Source organism: Channa argus, chromosome 4 (genome assembly GCF_033026475.1).
Source record: "Channa argus isolate prfri chromosome 4, Channa argus male v1.0, whole genome shotgun sequence".
Lineage (NCBI taxonomy): Eukaryota > Metazoa > Chordata > Actinopteri > Anabantiformes > Channidae > Channa > Channa argus.
The window spans coordinates 20,416,233-20,430,690 of NC_090200.1; the positions used below are offsets into that span (position 1 = coordinate 20,416,233).

Genomic DNA, 14,458 nt, shown 5'->3' on the forward strand with positions numbered 1-14,458 from the left:
CAGTGAAAAAATCTGCAAGGAGCACTGTGTCTGAAATGTGTGCTCAGCACAGCGTCAATCCAAAGGTTTGTAATGTGAGGGCACAGTTTAAGTCCGGATATATCCTCCGTTCTTCCATTATACCATCTTGTCTCCTTTCACTGACCCCAAGCCTGCCAACCCGTCTTCAGTGGCACTGGGACTACTGGATTTCTTTACAATGTAGATACACACCAAAAGGCCATTGCCAAGTACAATACATGCATAAACTATTAATGTGGCAACACACTAAAGCAGAACAAACACTTGTGTGGGTGTAGGGATGCACACAGATAAATCACATGTGTGATTCCATATTTCAATCGTCACATTGTTTGAAAGATTCAACTACTGCTCGGAAACATTCAAAATCTAAAACAAAAACTACTTGTGCAAATACAGCAACAAAGCCATTTCGTAATGCAATGCAATCGTTCAGTCATTCAATATTATTCTACTATACAGCTTAACATTTTTTTGCTGGGACAATGACCCTAAGTCAGTCAAAACAAATGCATGTATCTGGCATGCAGAAGTCAGAACTAGGCCTTCTGTTACAGCTGAAAAGAGGCGACACATGGTCTAATTTTGTGTTATAGTGTGGGTGGATGTGTGGTTTACTTGTTCTATTCTGAGTCTTGCATGGCTGCAAGTATATTTTAAGGAACTTGGAGAAAAAAGGTCTTTCTTCCAGAATCTCCATTTGTTTTTTGTTTTTTTAAACAGAACCACCCACCTTTATTCTGAGGAGACTGTGGTGGTAACCAAGGCAAATTAAACATTAAACTCCAACCTACACACCCTTCATAATATAATGGCCCTCCATGATGCTGAAAAAATGACAATAATTCGACTGAATGGTGCTATTATAGTTCCATGTATTAATTATCTTCCAAGTCTTGTAGGCTGCATCTATTGTGGTCTAACTACAGAGAGGTGTACACAACGTCTTTATAAACTAAAACTGCAGGAAAGAAAGATAATTGCAAAGAAGGAGGAGCCCACTGAAATTTCTTTTTAAGGGCTTGCCTATTTGGTATGGATGTCAGTTTATATGTAGTCCAGGAAAGTTTTCAGAATTCTTAAAGATGTGACCCAAGCTTTAGGGGAAGAAATTAGACTAAAGATCTGTCACTTAGGCAGAAAATTGTTCCCTGTGCTTTAGGTTAATGAGCAGAAAACATGACCTTCCTTGGCACACACAACTGGTTTCTGAGAACAAAGGCTTCTGTCAATGGGAAGGGAAAGAACAAGGTAAACATACCCTGTAAAATAGACAAAGGATTCCCTACAAGGGGATGGGAAAATTTACTCAGATTCTAGTTGAAGCTGAGGGTGAAAGGTATAGGTGCAAAGATTAACCAATAGATATTAGAAAACAGCCTGAGATGTGAACATAAGCACGAATCTAAAACATATTACTGTACATCACAATAGTACATCTGTGTTGACTTGCTTATAGTGTATGTGTACGCTCACGTGTCCATGCATTGTCCAATCCTCACAATGTCACAGACCTTTGAAGAGCTAATTGAATGTACAATTTTGCTTTTACGGTTAAGGACAGATCTAGGTTTGTGTTAGGGTTAGGTGCAATCACTTAGTTGTTAAGGTAAAGGCCAGGGTAAGAGACAGGAATGCATTTTATTATTTAACTTCCTAAGAAAAGATAGCTTTACAAACATACTGTATGCCTGTGTACTTACCACAATCACATGCCAAGTTTTATCTTGCCTCCCGATACTCAAGATCAAATTGAACAAAATGGTTGACTTCACAACCTGAACCTTTGTCTTAACAAAAGAACTTCAGTGTGCAAAATCACCACCACAAACAGAAACCGTCTAAAAGTGACACACACGCTGCAACTGACTTAAAAGAGCATACTGTATAAAGAGATACCCATCAAACTCCCACAAATTGATTTCATACTAAGGCACACTAGGATCCATCAAGCTCCAAATGTCACTCCTGCATTGTTGTTCCTTAAGGTGAAAAAAGTCAAGCCATAAAAACCTAAATAATAGACAAAAGTCCAAAGTTAATAACCCCTCTTTTTGATAAGGTAAATTTAGTCATATGGTTGGGTAATTAGCAAACAAGGTGGGTTTATTGAAGAATAAAACACCTTTTTTAATCAACATAATTTTAAATGCACAATTATCGATTACAGATCGTTATGAGACATTAGTTAATTGTAAATTTATAAGGGGGAATGCAAACTTCCGCACCAATTTCATTTTCATTATTTTACTACAACTTTTTATATACTTGACCATTTTTGGTTTCTGGGGATGAAACATTTTTTCTAGCATAATGTGTTATTATTAGATTACATTTAGGGTGATATTTGCATCCCCCTACACTAAAAGGGGTAGGGGGATGCAAACCTAACCTTATCCGTAGTACAATTACAATGTACACATTTGACTAATAGCCCAAGCTACAGAACGTCATTAACAAAGAGGGGAAAAAGCAGAGGATTATACAGAAGAAAACAGAAGCTGAAGATTTCCCAGTTGCCTAGCTTACAATTATTCAGGAAAATTCAAAAATCTGATAGAAAAATTTGGACCCAACTCCTACCTCTGATCTCAGCACAGGGTTCCTCTACCTTTCCTCCCAAGTGAGCAACGTGATAGGGAGAACAAGCCAGCGTCACACCAATTCTACAAAATGCCACCGTCACAGGTAGGAAAAAATAAAACTGACCATCCAATATTGGACTACTGGTATGGTCTCTTTTGAAATGAATAGACACTGCCACAGTGAGGCTTGCTCATGATTTGTTTAACATCTAATAGAAAGTAAGTGGGTCAACCTGCTAAGAGGGTAGTCTGCCTGTTTTTCAAGAAATCACTTGATAGTCTTGTCACAATGCAGCCAGGAACTCAAGTAGAATAACGCAGTGAGGGTAGACTTTTCTTCTAGAGATCTAATGACTGAGTAGCCATTGTCCTGCATTTCTTATCCAGTATTGAGGACGTATTGAAAAAAATAAAAATAAAGATTAGCCACATTCATAATGTATACTCTGAAAAGGGCCAGCTGTGCCTATTATAAGTATAGTACAAGTATATAAAAAGTGGAATGATTTTATTTTTTAACTACCTTTGCACCATGTACTTGGATTGTAAGAATACATTCAATGGATGTGCTTAACTGCTGACTGTCTCTAGCACTATCTACATAACTAACTGACACATATAAAGACACTGGTATACTTATCCTTCCAGGAGAGACCAAAATAGACAGTGTAATAATTGAGGGATGCTGAAAAAAGAAACAGCAACCAGTCATTTGAGTCTTTTGTAAATGTACAAAAGATCAACATGTAATTCAGGCAAACTGCCAGTTTTAGGGTTTTGCATATCTCTCTGAAGTTTCATTTAGTCAACTGTTCTTGAGCAACTCCAAACATTTACTCTTGTCTAACCCAAATTAACATGACACACCCTGCTTCTGATCCCAGTTCTGTCCAATGTCTTCTCTTTTTGCTATGCTAGGCTGTGCTCCACCTTTGTAATACTGACACACACGCTCACATGGTTAAGGAAGAAAAGAAAACAGCTTAAACACAATTGCTTAATGTCGCTGCACTAACTGACATTGTGATCAACTGGCTGTAAAAAAGGTAGTTTAAAAAAAGAACCTTGCATAGACAGAAAGTACATGTATTTCACACCTTTAGAGACATGCCCTAATTCTCTCTTCTGTAGAGAAAGTAAGCTATTCCTCCTGGCAACACTGGTTAAAAATGTATTTGTATTCATGTCAACTTTTGAAAGTAGACTGATGCCTCAGAGAAAACAAACACTTAACTTGAATTGCACAACATGAGCGACACATGCAAACCTTTTGATTAACTGAAACTAAACAGATTTCTTAAGAATTGTCTTAATAATGAATATGTTAATTTAAATGACTCAATGTCAGCCAGCAGGTAGCTTACCTTTCACCTGAGCTGCAGGAGACACAGCATCCAGTAGCCTTTGTGGGAGCAGCCTGCAGAAACAGTGGTTAGAGTGAGGGTTAACGTTAACTCATCATTAAACTAAAATGCAAACAGACAAACTTCCTCGCTCCAACTGTTTCTCCTTCCCTTGCTCCTCCTGGTCACACCACTGTGTGTGAAGCCACACCCCATCTAGTCCAGACGGATCTGCAAACATCTCTCTGGGTCAAATGCACATACACACAAACTGCTGCCAGTTAGTTTATTACAGCTAGACGTCAACTTATGTAGATCTGGGCCAAAAGAGCTGCTTGAGCTGTAAGCAATGAACCCAACCCAATATAAGAAGGTCAATCAGCCAGCTCTATCTCAAGGTGTCTCTGGGCAAGACACTAAACCCCTAACAGCCCATTCCAGCTGTGCAGTGCTGGTCCAAGCCTGGTAGAAATTGAGGAGGATTGCGTCAGGAAGGGCATCCGGGGTAAAGAAAACTGTGCCAAATCAACATGCAGACAATGATCCGCTGTGGCGACCCTGAACTCACGGGATATGTCGTAAGGACCAAAAAAATAAAAAATCAGCCTAACTGATACTGCACTCATAGCACTACGTCACCGTAGGAAACAGTTTTTTCTCAGTGTGCGTTTAGTAAGTCAACAAAAACACAGCAGCAGCTACACAAACATATTCAAACAGAATAGTACAAACACACAGCCACATTCATAGAGGATTACTAGTGTTACACTAAATAAATACACACCTTGGTAGGATGTGAATCCCGTAAGACTGGAGTTGTCCCACTGCTGCAGACCATATACTGCCCAACAAACCAACTTCTCATTCTAATAGCAGTGTTCCCCTTAGGATTTTTTTCAGCAGTGGTGCTGTTGCGTTCATCTATGTGAGCGCGCTCAGACAAACACCCTGACAACCCATGAAAGAAATGACTCAACAAAATAATAATAATAATAATAATAATAATGCTCAGACCGTAGCCAAACCTATGAAACACATGAACACAACTAGGTTTCTGGCAGATTTGTCTCAATATCCTATGGAGAAAATCTGGGCAGCTGTTACTTAGTTAGTAAGGCAGAGGTCAACAGACCACAGGGTCAGTAGTTCAATCCCTGGTCCCGGCTACATGTCGCAGTCTCCTTGCGCAACACACTAAACCCTAAGTTGCTCCCGGTGGGTCAGGTGAGCACCTTGCAGCCACTGCCACAATTGTGTGTGTGAGAGAATGGGTGAATGAGAAGCAACATTGTGATATATATATATATATATATATATATATATATATATATATATATATATATATATATATATATATATATATATATATATATATATATATATATATATATATATATATATATATATATATATATATACACACACGTATGTATATATATGTGTGTGTGTGTGTATATATATACGTATGTATATATATGTGTGTGTGTATGTATGTATATGTGTGTGTGTATGTATGTATGTATATATGTGTGTGTGTGTATGTATGTATGTATATATGTGTGTGTCTAAACCACCCACTATGACCTTCATACAATTAGCAAAAGAAAAAACAAATATGATGATACAATGATACAATGTTTACAAAAGTGTACCTAATAAAAGAACCCTAAGATTCCAGATACAGAAACAAATCAAATAATAAAAGGTATTAAATTAAAGGACTATCCAAATTAATTTGCTATAATACCAGCTTGAATAAAACATCTGCATCATAGATTATATAGAAACGAGGAGCACACTTGTTAATGCCTTTATGAGACAGCAGAATATTTGTCATTACACTAGATACGACCTACAACGGAAAAACATCCAGATCTCTAAACATTTTCTTTAGGGACACTACGTGAAGGGGCAGATTGGAGATAGTTGTTTCACATTTCACTAGTCACACAGAGAGAGAACAGATGATCAGTGAATGATAGAGAGTGATTTCTAACATAGTTTTATTCTTTTCAAACTTTACCTAGTTATTAATGTTAGCACTATTTTTTTTCTGTTTTTTTACATTCAGCCCTGTTAACAGTGTACCTATGAAATCAGAAAGGAAAAGGAACTGTTGGGTTAATCTTCACACCTAAAAATTTATTTATTGAAAATCACATCTCATTGCAATGTCAAAGAATGTTATCATAAATGACACATTTTCCTTATATTATGCAGGCCTCAACCGTACAAAACCTCTTTCAAATCAAATGTAATTGTAACAGTTCAAATAACAGACTTGGCATGGATCTTGGTGGATTACACCCCAGTTCAAGAGCTATTCTTAAGGCAATGAACAGAAAGTGGGCAGGGCAGTGTAGGTGGAATCTGTGCCTTTAAACCCTGAGCCAAGGGGGGAGGCCAAAACACTTGAGTACGTCTAACCTAAATAAGAAGTGAACTGAGAGAGAATCCCTGAGCTGACAGTGCTTCGGGGACAAAGAAAAAGGGGGAGGCAGTGCAGAGCACATTTGAGCCAAACAGAGAAAGTGCTAGAAGAAAATAGAAAAATAGAGTGAAAGAGTCATACTTTGGGGTATTCTAAAAAGGACTGCAACAGTACATTAGTACAGTACAAAAATGACAAGATAGCTTTATGGCTAGCTTTTTTCAAAATGCAAAACTATAAGAATAGGCTAAACGCTGCTGTGTGCATATTGCATAATCATTTTTCTGCATGCTTCTCTGCAAGCATAAATCTAAGCAACATCTGGATCAGAGCACTGTGAGCTTGTCATCTTTCAATGGAGTATACCAGGACCATATGAGGTGTCCAGGACAGGTCTTGTCCAGTTATAGTTGTGTGTTTTGCTCAATTTAGAGAAACAATAGTAAGGGTTTGAATAATGACTTCAGGCAAGCTACAGAAGCTGCAACTTAGATAGACAATAATTTCAGTATCGTTTATTTTAAAGTACCTCAGATCAGTACCCTCTGATCAGTACCCTCTGATCAGTACCCTCTGATCAGTACCCTCTGATCCGTCAGAGGGTGGACCGAATTAGATCAGTAAATGCTGTAGATGCTGTAGAATAATGCCCTGGCAATTACTAGAATAGCTGCCATGGTTGTTTATAAAATTTTTCACCATTATTGAAAAAGGAAAGTGATTAATCAGATGCTGAAATGTCACTGGAACAAAAAAGTGCTACATCAACAAAAGCATCATAACTTGGCATTAAAACAATTTTCTGACATTTTAGAAAAATACACTTCCTTTCTTCCATACCAGGAGTTACATGAGAAGATCAATATAAATTTAATCTCTGTGCATTAAGCAGAAAGATCAAACGAAGACATATTTATCAAGTGCAAAAAATATGGAAGCCGGGGTAAGGCAAGATGCAGGGAGAGAGAAGAGAAATTATTTTCTAGCAGTGTTTTTTTTTAATCTATAAACAATTTTGAATATTTTTGTTGTGTGACACCTGCTCACCGTTGGAAACCACTGTAACTCCGCCTAATTTGAACTACTGATCACTAGTACAGATGGGAAAAGTTAAAGGTTCACCACTTTTACAGCCATAGTTGGTGATTTTGGGTGAAGTACCACTTTAAGACTGAACTCATATGATGGTTCTATGTCAAGAAAATCACCCTGTTTGTAAAGCCTGAAGTTTTTCTTAAACTTCAAGAAAGCAAGCACCAAAGCAAGCAAGCAAGCAAAGACAATAAGTGTCACAAGCTCCCTTTCAGTCAAATCTAACAGTGTCACTTTTGCCTTGCATCTGACACAGAGAACACAGTCTCACATTGAAACTTGGGTATTAATTTTCTAATGCAACAAAATTGGGATATAATTTGTTTCTAGCCAATAAAATGCCATAACATTAAATTTCAGCAGCCAAATGACAAAAACAAGAGCCAATCTCACTGAGCCTGCTCAGAGCACCATGACCCACCAAAGATGGTTTTAACAGGCTGATGTTAAAACCGTGACGTAATAAAGCCTCTCAAAAAACACCCCTTTCATAATGAAACACTCTGTTAAAAGTATGTCAAAAACCTACAACAACCCTGCTGTAAACTCAACACAGACGCTTCAGCTTATCCCTTGAAATCACAGATTAACAACAGTTTACATCGGGCATGCACCATGTCAATCATTTTTAGGGACTGAACAAAAGTCTCTCTACGCCTGCCAGTCAGAAACAGATTTAAAACAAAAGCAGATCATAACAAGGTCATAAGTACCACAGTCATATACGGCATTCATAACTTATTTACAAAAGTGTTGCTCGTTGCACTGGACTTCGCCTGAACACTCAAACCAAAAACATATATTCTATGAACATGTAATATTCAAGCATGTTTCTCATACACACAAAATGCTTAACTCTTTTCCTCAAATCGTACAGTTATGTGGTATCTGCATTTGTGTAATTTTCTGTTTTAGGTTTTACAACTGTACACAAAAGTTCCACAAAGGAAAAACACAGGACAGCATGTACACATGCAGCATCTCTATACATCAACTTTGAGATGAGTAAGAGGTAGATATTGATTGCAGAGGCACAAACCAGCATAAGAAAGCTCCAGCAGCAACTGCATGTGTAAAAAGACTAGTGGATCTATGGTGTTAAACGTGATCTATAAATACACACTCCAACTACCAAACAACCTACAGTGCATTAAAGGTTTCAGACCTCTTCAATTTCTTTTTTATTTTTTTATGCCTGATACTATAGTTGATTAGTTGTATTTATGATTTTTTTTTATAATTTCTCTTTATAAAAAAGTTAAAACTGAATCTTTGAAATGTCTCTAAATTTAGTAAAGAAATCTCACAATTGATTTTCTAACATTCTTTTTTGAAAATCCCCCCCAACTTAGGTTGGTTGGGGACCGTGGGTGGATAGCCATTGTCAAGTTTCACTAGAGATGGTCAATAGGTTTCATGTCAGGGCCATGGCAGGGCCACACTAAGAGATCAACAGAGTGTTGTTGGCTGTGTGCTTAGGATTGGTATCATGTTGAGAAGTGAACCTTCAGGCCAATCTGAGGTCCTGAGCGCTGTGGAACAGGTTTTCATTGAGGATATCGCTCTATTTTACTCCATTCAGCTTTCCCTCGACCCTGACAGTCTCTTCTGCTGAAAACAACGCCACAAGATGATGCCGTCACCTCCATGCTTAACTCTTGGGATGGTATTGGGCAGGTGATATAACGTTTAGAATTGACTCCAAACATTTCAATCTTGGTTTCATCAGAGCAGAAATCTTGTTCCTCACAGTGTGACAGTTCTTCGTGTACTTTTTTGCAAACTCCAAGAAGGCTTATGTGTTTTGCACTGGGAAGACACTGCCATAAAGCCCAGATAGGTGGAGGGCTGCAGTGATGGATGTCCTTTGGTAACTTTGTCCCATCTTTGACAGTTGGGTATTTGGTTACTACTAAAGCCTCTAGGTGTTGCACAGTCTTGTCCTCATTCCCTGGTCCACACTACTGAATCTGACAGTCTGTGGTGAACACTAGTATGTGTGATCAACTATTTGGTTATTCCCATAATACGCAGTTTGTCTTCTGTGTTCTCATCACATTTTTCCTTGCTCGGGACAAATATAATGAGATTAAAACAGCACTAAACAATCTGCATTTTTGAATGAATTGTGCCTTTGTCCTTCGCCCCCCCCATTACTCAGAAAATAATTCCTGTCTCCACTTGGTCTCACCAATCTACATATTCCGTGCATCATCAAAATAGCTTTGGCCTCACTGATCCCCAGGTAATTTTACTTGTAATCAATTTTACATTGGTATTAAAAAAGAAATTTAGAGTGCCTATAAAAAGCATTTACCCCCTTGGATGTTTCACCCTTTTATTGACATTATAAATCAATCATGGTCAATATAAAGGTGAAGACTTTCAGAAAAATACCTCATTAATGTCAAAGTGAAAACAGGTTTCTACTGTATGTCAATTAAATAAAAATATGTAATGTGAAATAAGTATATAAATATTCACCCCCTTTGGGTCAGTATTTAGTAGATGCACCTTTGTCTCAGCACCATGGATTCTGTGTTGATAGATCCCATTTAGGCTTGGACATCTGGACATTTAAAGTTTATGCCATTTTTCCTTGCAAAACTGCTCAAGCTCAGTCAGGCTGCGCAGGGATCGGGCATGCCCTTTTCAAGTCCAACCACAAATTCTACAAGACTGAGGTCTGGACTTGTACTCGGCCACTCCAGAACATTTACTTTGTTGTCAGTAAACCATTTCTGTGTAGATTTCGCTGTATTCTTTGCGTCATTGTTTTGCTGGAAAACAAATCTCCTATATCTCTCTTGCAGACTGAATAAGATTGACCTTCAGGATTGTCATATATTGTGCCGCATTAATTTTCCCCCTCTACTTTTACAAGACTTCCAGGGCCGGCGGCCGAGAAGCGTCCCCACAGCATGATGCTGCCACAACCGTCTTTCCCAGTGGGGATGGTGAGTTTGTGGTGATGTGCATGGTTTGGAGTCCGGCAAACATAGCGTCTTGTCTGAAGGCTTGACCATGGAGTCTCCCACATGCCTTTTGGCAAATTCAAGTCATGATTTAGCATGAGCTTTCTTCAACAGAGGTGTTTTTCTTGCCATTCTCCCATGAAGCTTTGACTAGTGAAAAACCTTGCCAAGTCCCTCCCATCTCAGCTAGTGAAGCTTCAAACTCTCTCAGAGTAGTCATCGGTGTGTCGTTGCCCTCTCTCATTAGTCTCTTTCTTGCACGGCGACTCACAGCAGATTTAGATATGTGCTATATTTCTCAATTTCTTTGATACCACTGAACTCCGGGTGATTGTTAGTGCCTTGGAGATTTTTTTGTATTCATTCCCTAACTTATTTTTGTCAATGACTTGTTCTATGAGTTGCTTGGAGTGTTCGTCTTTTCTTCATGGTGTAATGTAATGGCAGCCAGGAATACTGATTAACCAGTAACTGGACCTTCCAGACACAGGTGTTTTTATACTGCACTCAGGTGAACCCCATTTTACTAATTGTGGTACTACTAGCACCAAATGGCTGGACCACTGTTGGATCGGGTCAGTCATTTTAAAAGGGGTCAATATTTATGCAAACACCTATTTCTCCCCACACATATTAATTTAAATAAAATTACTTTATAGAAACCTGTTTTTACTGTTTTGATATTAATGAGAGATTTTTTTGCAATTTGTTTGTCAAAGTTGCCAACTTACACTACTCACAATCTCACATGCACCCCCTCCAGACAAAGGCAGGAGAATTTCAGAATTCCTGTGTATGTGTGACATGGGGTTTAAGTGTGGATGTAACTTCAGAAAGGCAAATGTTTTCTAAAAATACTGTATAGATCTTCTTCTCCAGCATCTTGTCGGTGTACAAATACAGTACTACTTGTACAGTACGTTATAGTAAGAACCATGATATGCGCATGCACAGGGTGCTGTAACTAGGAGTGTAAGGTGAGCCCCACCAACAGAACATATACATACCATGTCGCGGCACAAAAGATCAGCATCTGACTTAAAAGTGACGAATTGATGCAGCGGAGATCAACACTTTCAGTAACTAAATCTGTACTTAGCCATGCTAGCAATGCTAAATGCATTGTGGGCATGTGTGTGTGCATTTAGCTACTATTTTGACTGAGTTAGTCTAACTGGCAAACAGACATGCCACTTCTTCCAGGAATTCTCACATAGTCTTTACAATTTAATGATGCAGCCATTAAATAACCTTGAAAATGCCAGTGCTGTTAAACCGTTTTCAAACAGGTAAGTTTGCTTTGGGGAAAATATTACACACTGTAAAAAAATGGACTTATGTTACATTACACAATGCCAACTTGCAGCTGTAATATAACTTAGGACAAAAATAACTATAAGATGAAGGTAGAGGGAGGCAAAACTTGGCATTATAATGGCTGCTAAAAGTGCATTTACTCTCTAGGGGCAGAGATACAGATTCAATAAGGAGCAGCATTAGCCTAGATTCCCCCACTAAATGTCGGGGAAAGCATTTATATCTCGGCAAGTGGAACAGCACTGAACCACTTTGGAGAAGGTCCATTGTTAAAGGCAGTAAGACTCAAAATAATAGTTTACATACTGTAGCTTATTATACTTTTGAAAAAGACAAGGAAGAATTTTCACATTGGTCATACTTATAATCAAGGGCAAATATAAACAGTTCTGGCCCTGTGTTAATGTAGTAAACTTGTTAGCTTATATGTTCTTTAAAAGAGCTTCTTTACACAACTAAAGACCTTTTATGAAGGACAATTCTCTACTCTATCATTAATGAACAATCATGAGTAGACTCTGTATACTTACAGTAATGTAGTAATGTGAACTAAGGTGGCCAACTGCACATGTGCTAAACATAAATATTATATTTAAATATAAATAAAAATAAATATTCAATATAAATATTGAAAATTTCATTCATACATTTTCAAATAAGGAGATATGTTACCCAGAGAGGTGTCTGGCTGATGTGTCTTTAACCACTCTTGGACAACAAGAGAGGACTATGAAACAGATGAACAAGCTTATCCAGGATGGTTACTGACTGAGATGAAACATGAGCAGAAGATAGGGCTGTGCAATTAATTGAATTTTGATTTTGAACATTTTGATTTGAAATTAGATTTTCCAATTATAGTTTCCAATAATTACCAAAACAAAATAATTAACATAAAAGGATAACTGTGCTTCTTTCAGTTTTAGCTTCAGTTTCAGTTGACATTAAAAATGTTTTGAATTTCCCAAGGCTCTAATCAGAGGTAACTAAATTAAGGTTGGTTAAATGGAAATGTATACCTATGGGAACACAGACTTTGCTTTCCCCAAGTCTTCAGGATTTACTGCCAAACATATAACAGAGTAGTGAGTGACAAACATGGCTGCTTGTCGAATTATGCTTGCACAAAGTGTTCAAAGATGAGTGGACATACAAACACGTCTTTATTTATCGTTCCACAAACAGAAAGCACAGTAAATACTGTCTACTATTGTTGTAAAAAGTTATATCAGATGAAATCTCTGCACGAAGTGCAACGGTTCCATCCTCCTGCACAGTCTTAGATTTAGAGTTAGATTTAAGTTGATTCGAAGGTACTAATAACTGATGCCCACACATAAAAAAAAAGTTTTAATCAGTACTGATCTTGACGGGATGATTAAAATAATCCTACTAATGTAACCGTAAGCATTAAAGTATTAAATTGAGCATTTATGAAATTGTTTACGAGAGATTTCAAGACACTGAGATATATATCGTATAACATGATACAGCATAAAAATATTTCAATATTATGTAAAGGCCATATTGCCCAGCTCTAAGACAACTGATAAACACTGCTAAACATCATGGAGCAACACAGCCAATATCTTAAACCCATTGGCCACTCCAACACCGAGTGGTTTCCTTTTGTAGTGTCAAATTAACAGTATGTAGTAGGACAGAGTATTTTCTGAGTATTTCTCACACCAAAGCATGGAAGTTGGGACATCTGTTGCTGTCTTCCTGCTTAAAAAAAATTTAATAAACAAACAGCAGTAACTGCCCACAAATGGCTCAAAAGAGCTCTTCATTTTCATGCCACTCTTTTCTCTTTCTTACACTTACTGCAGTAAAGCAACAGTTGTGGTTGACAGGCTTAGGAATCAACACTATTAAATATCCCCACCTAATTAGGGCAAGGTAGACTATCACGGGGCATGACTAGACTTTAGATGTTAACCGATCATGACGTAAAATCCAATTAATTATAAAAGCAAAGTTTAAAAAATAAAATAAAAATCAGAAACACAATGGAACAGATGTTGATTTGTTTGGCTGCAGAGAATTAAGACTCCTTTATAATGAAGAGTAAGAGTATTTAAAACCAGACAGAATCAGTCAAAACTAGACATGCGAAAACAACTAATCTGTCGTCACTGATTTTATTAGCTACTTCCTGTGGAGACAGTGGTAATGACCTTCAAATGTGTCATATGTTACCATCCCTGCTACTGACACCACTGGCAGTCTGACATTCTGTGGCCATTCAATATTAGATCGATTTTGTCTGATGAGAATCCTAATAATGGATATAAAGCCTTGATTTTTCTGTACAACCTAATCTAAAAGACGGTCAAATACAAATGCAGATAAATCTGACAAAGACCAAAGCAACAAAGCAAATAACAACTCTGCTAAGCTTTGACAAAAAGACAAAGGGGAACTAGAGATAGCTTGTTAAGATGTCTTTTCACAGACTGCTGTAATTCCCCAACTATTACCTGATGTTTCACTTCAGGCACTCTGTTGATCATTTCCTCTTGTGCTTTGATTGTGTTATTTTGTCATAATTTTTCCCCAGTATCTTCAGCGAAACATTCCAATGACCATATCTATCAACTAAAGTGCCCTTCCGTGTTATTCTCATCTCTAGCTAAGCTCAACTCCACATAAAACTACAGAATTAAAGATGATGGAGCTCTTCTATCTTTG

General features: G+C 37.7%; 1 protein-coding gene across 4 annotated transcripts in view; it reads right to left on the reverse strand.

The window, feature by feature from the left end:
• osbpl5 (oxysterol binding protein-like 5) overlaps positions 1-14,458 on the reverse strand; it is a 36,850-nt gene that overhangs the window by 20,842 nt on the left and 1,550 nt on the right. For 3 of the 4 annotated variants that reach the window (XM_067501595.1, XM_067501596.1, XM_067501600.1), the window contains exon 2: positions 3,971-4,023. The exons of the other annotated variant lie outside the window; for it this stretch is intronic. In XM_067501595.1, coding sequence (XP_067357696.1) covers positions 3,971-4,023 — 53 coding nt within the window. The remainder of the gene's footprint in view (positions 1-3,970; positions 4,024-14,458) is intronic. 4 annotated transcript variants of the gene reach the window in all.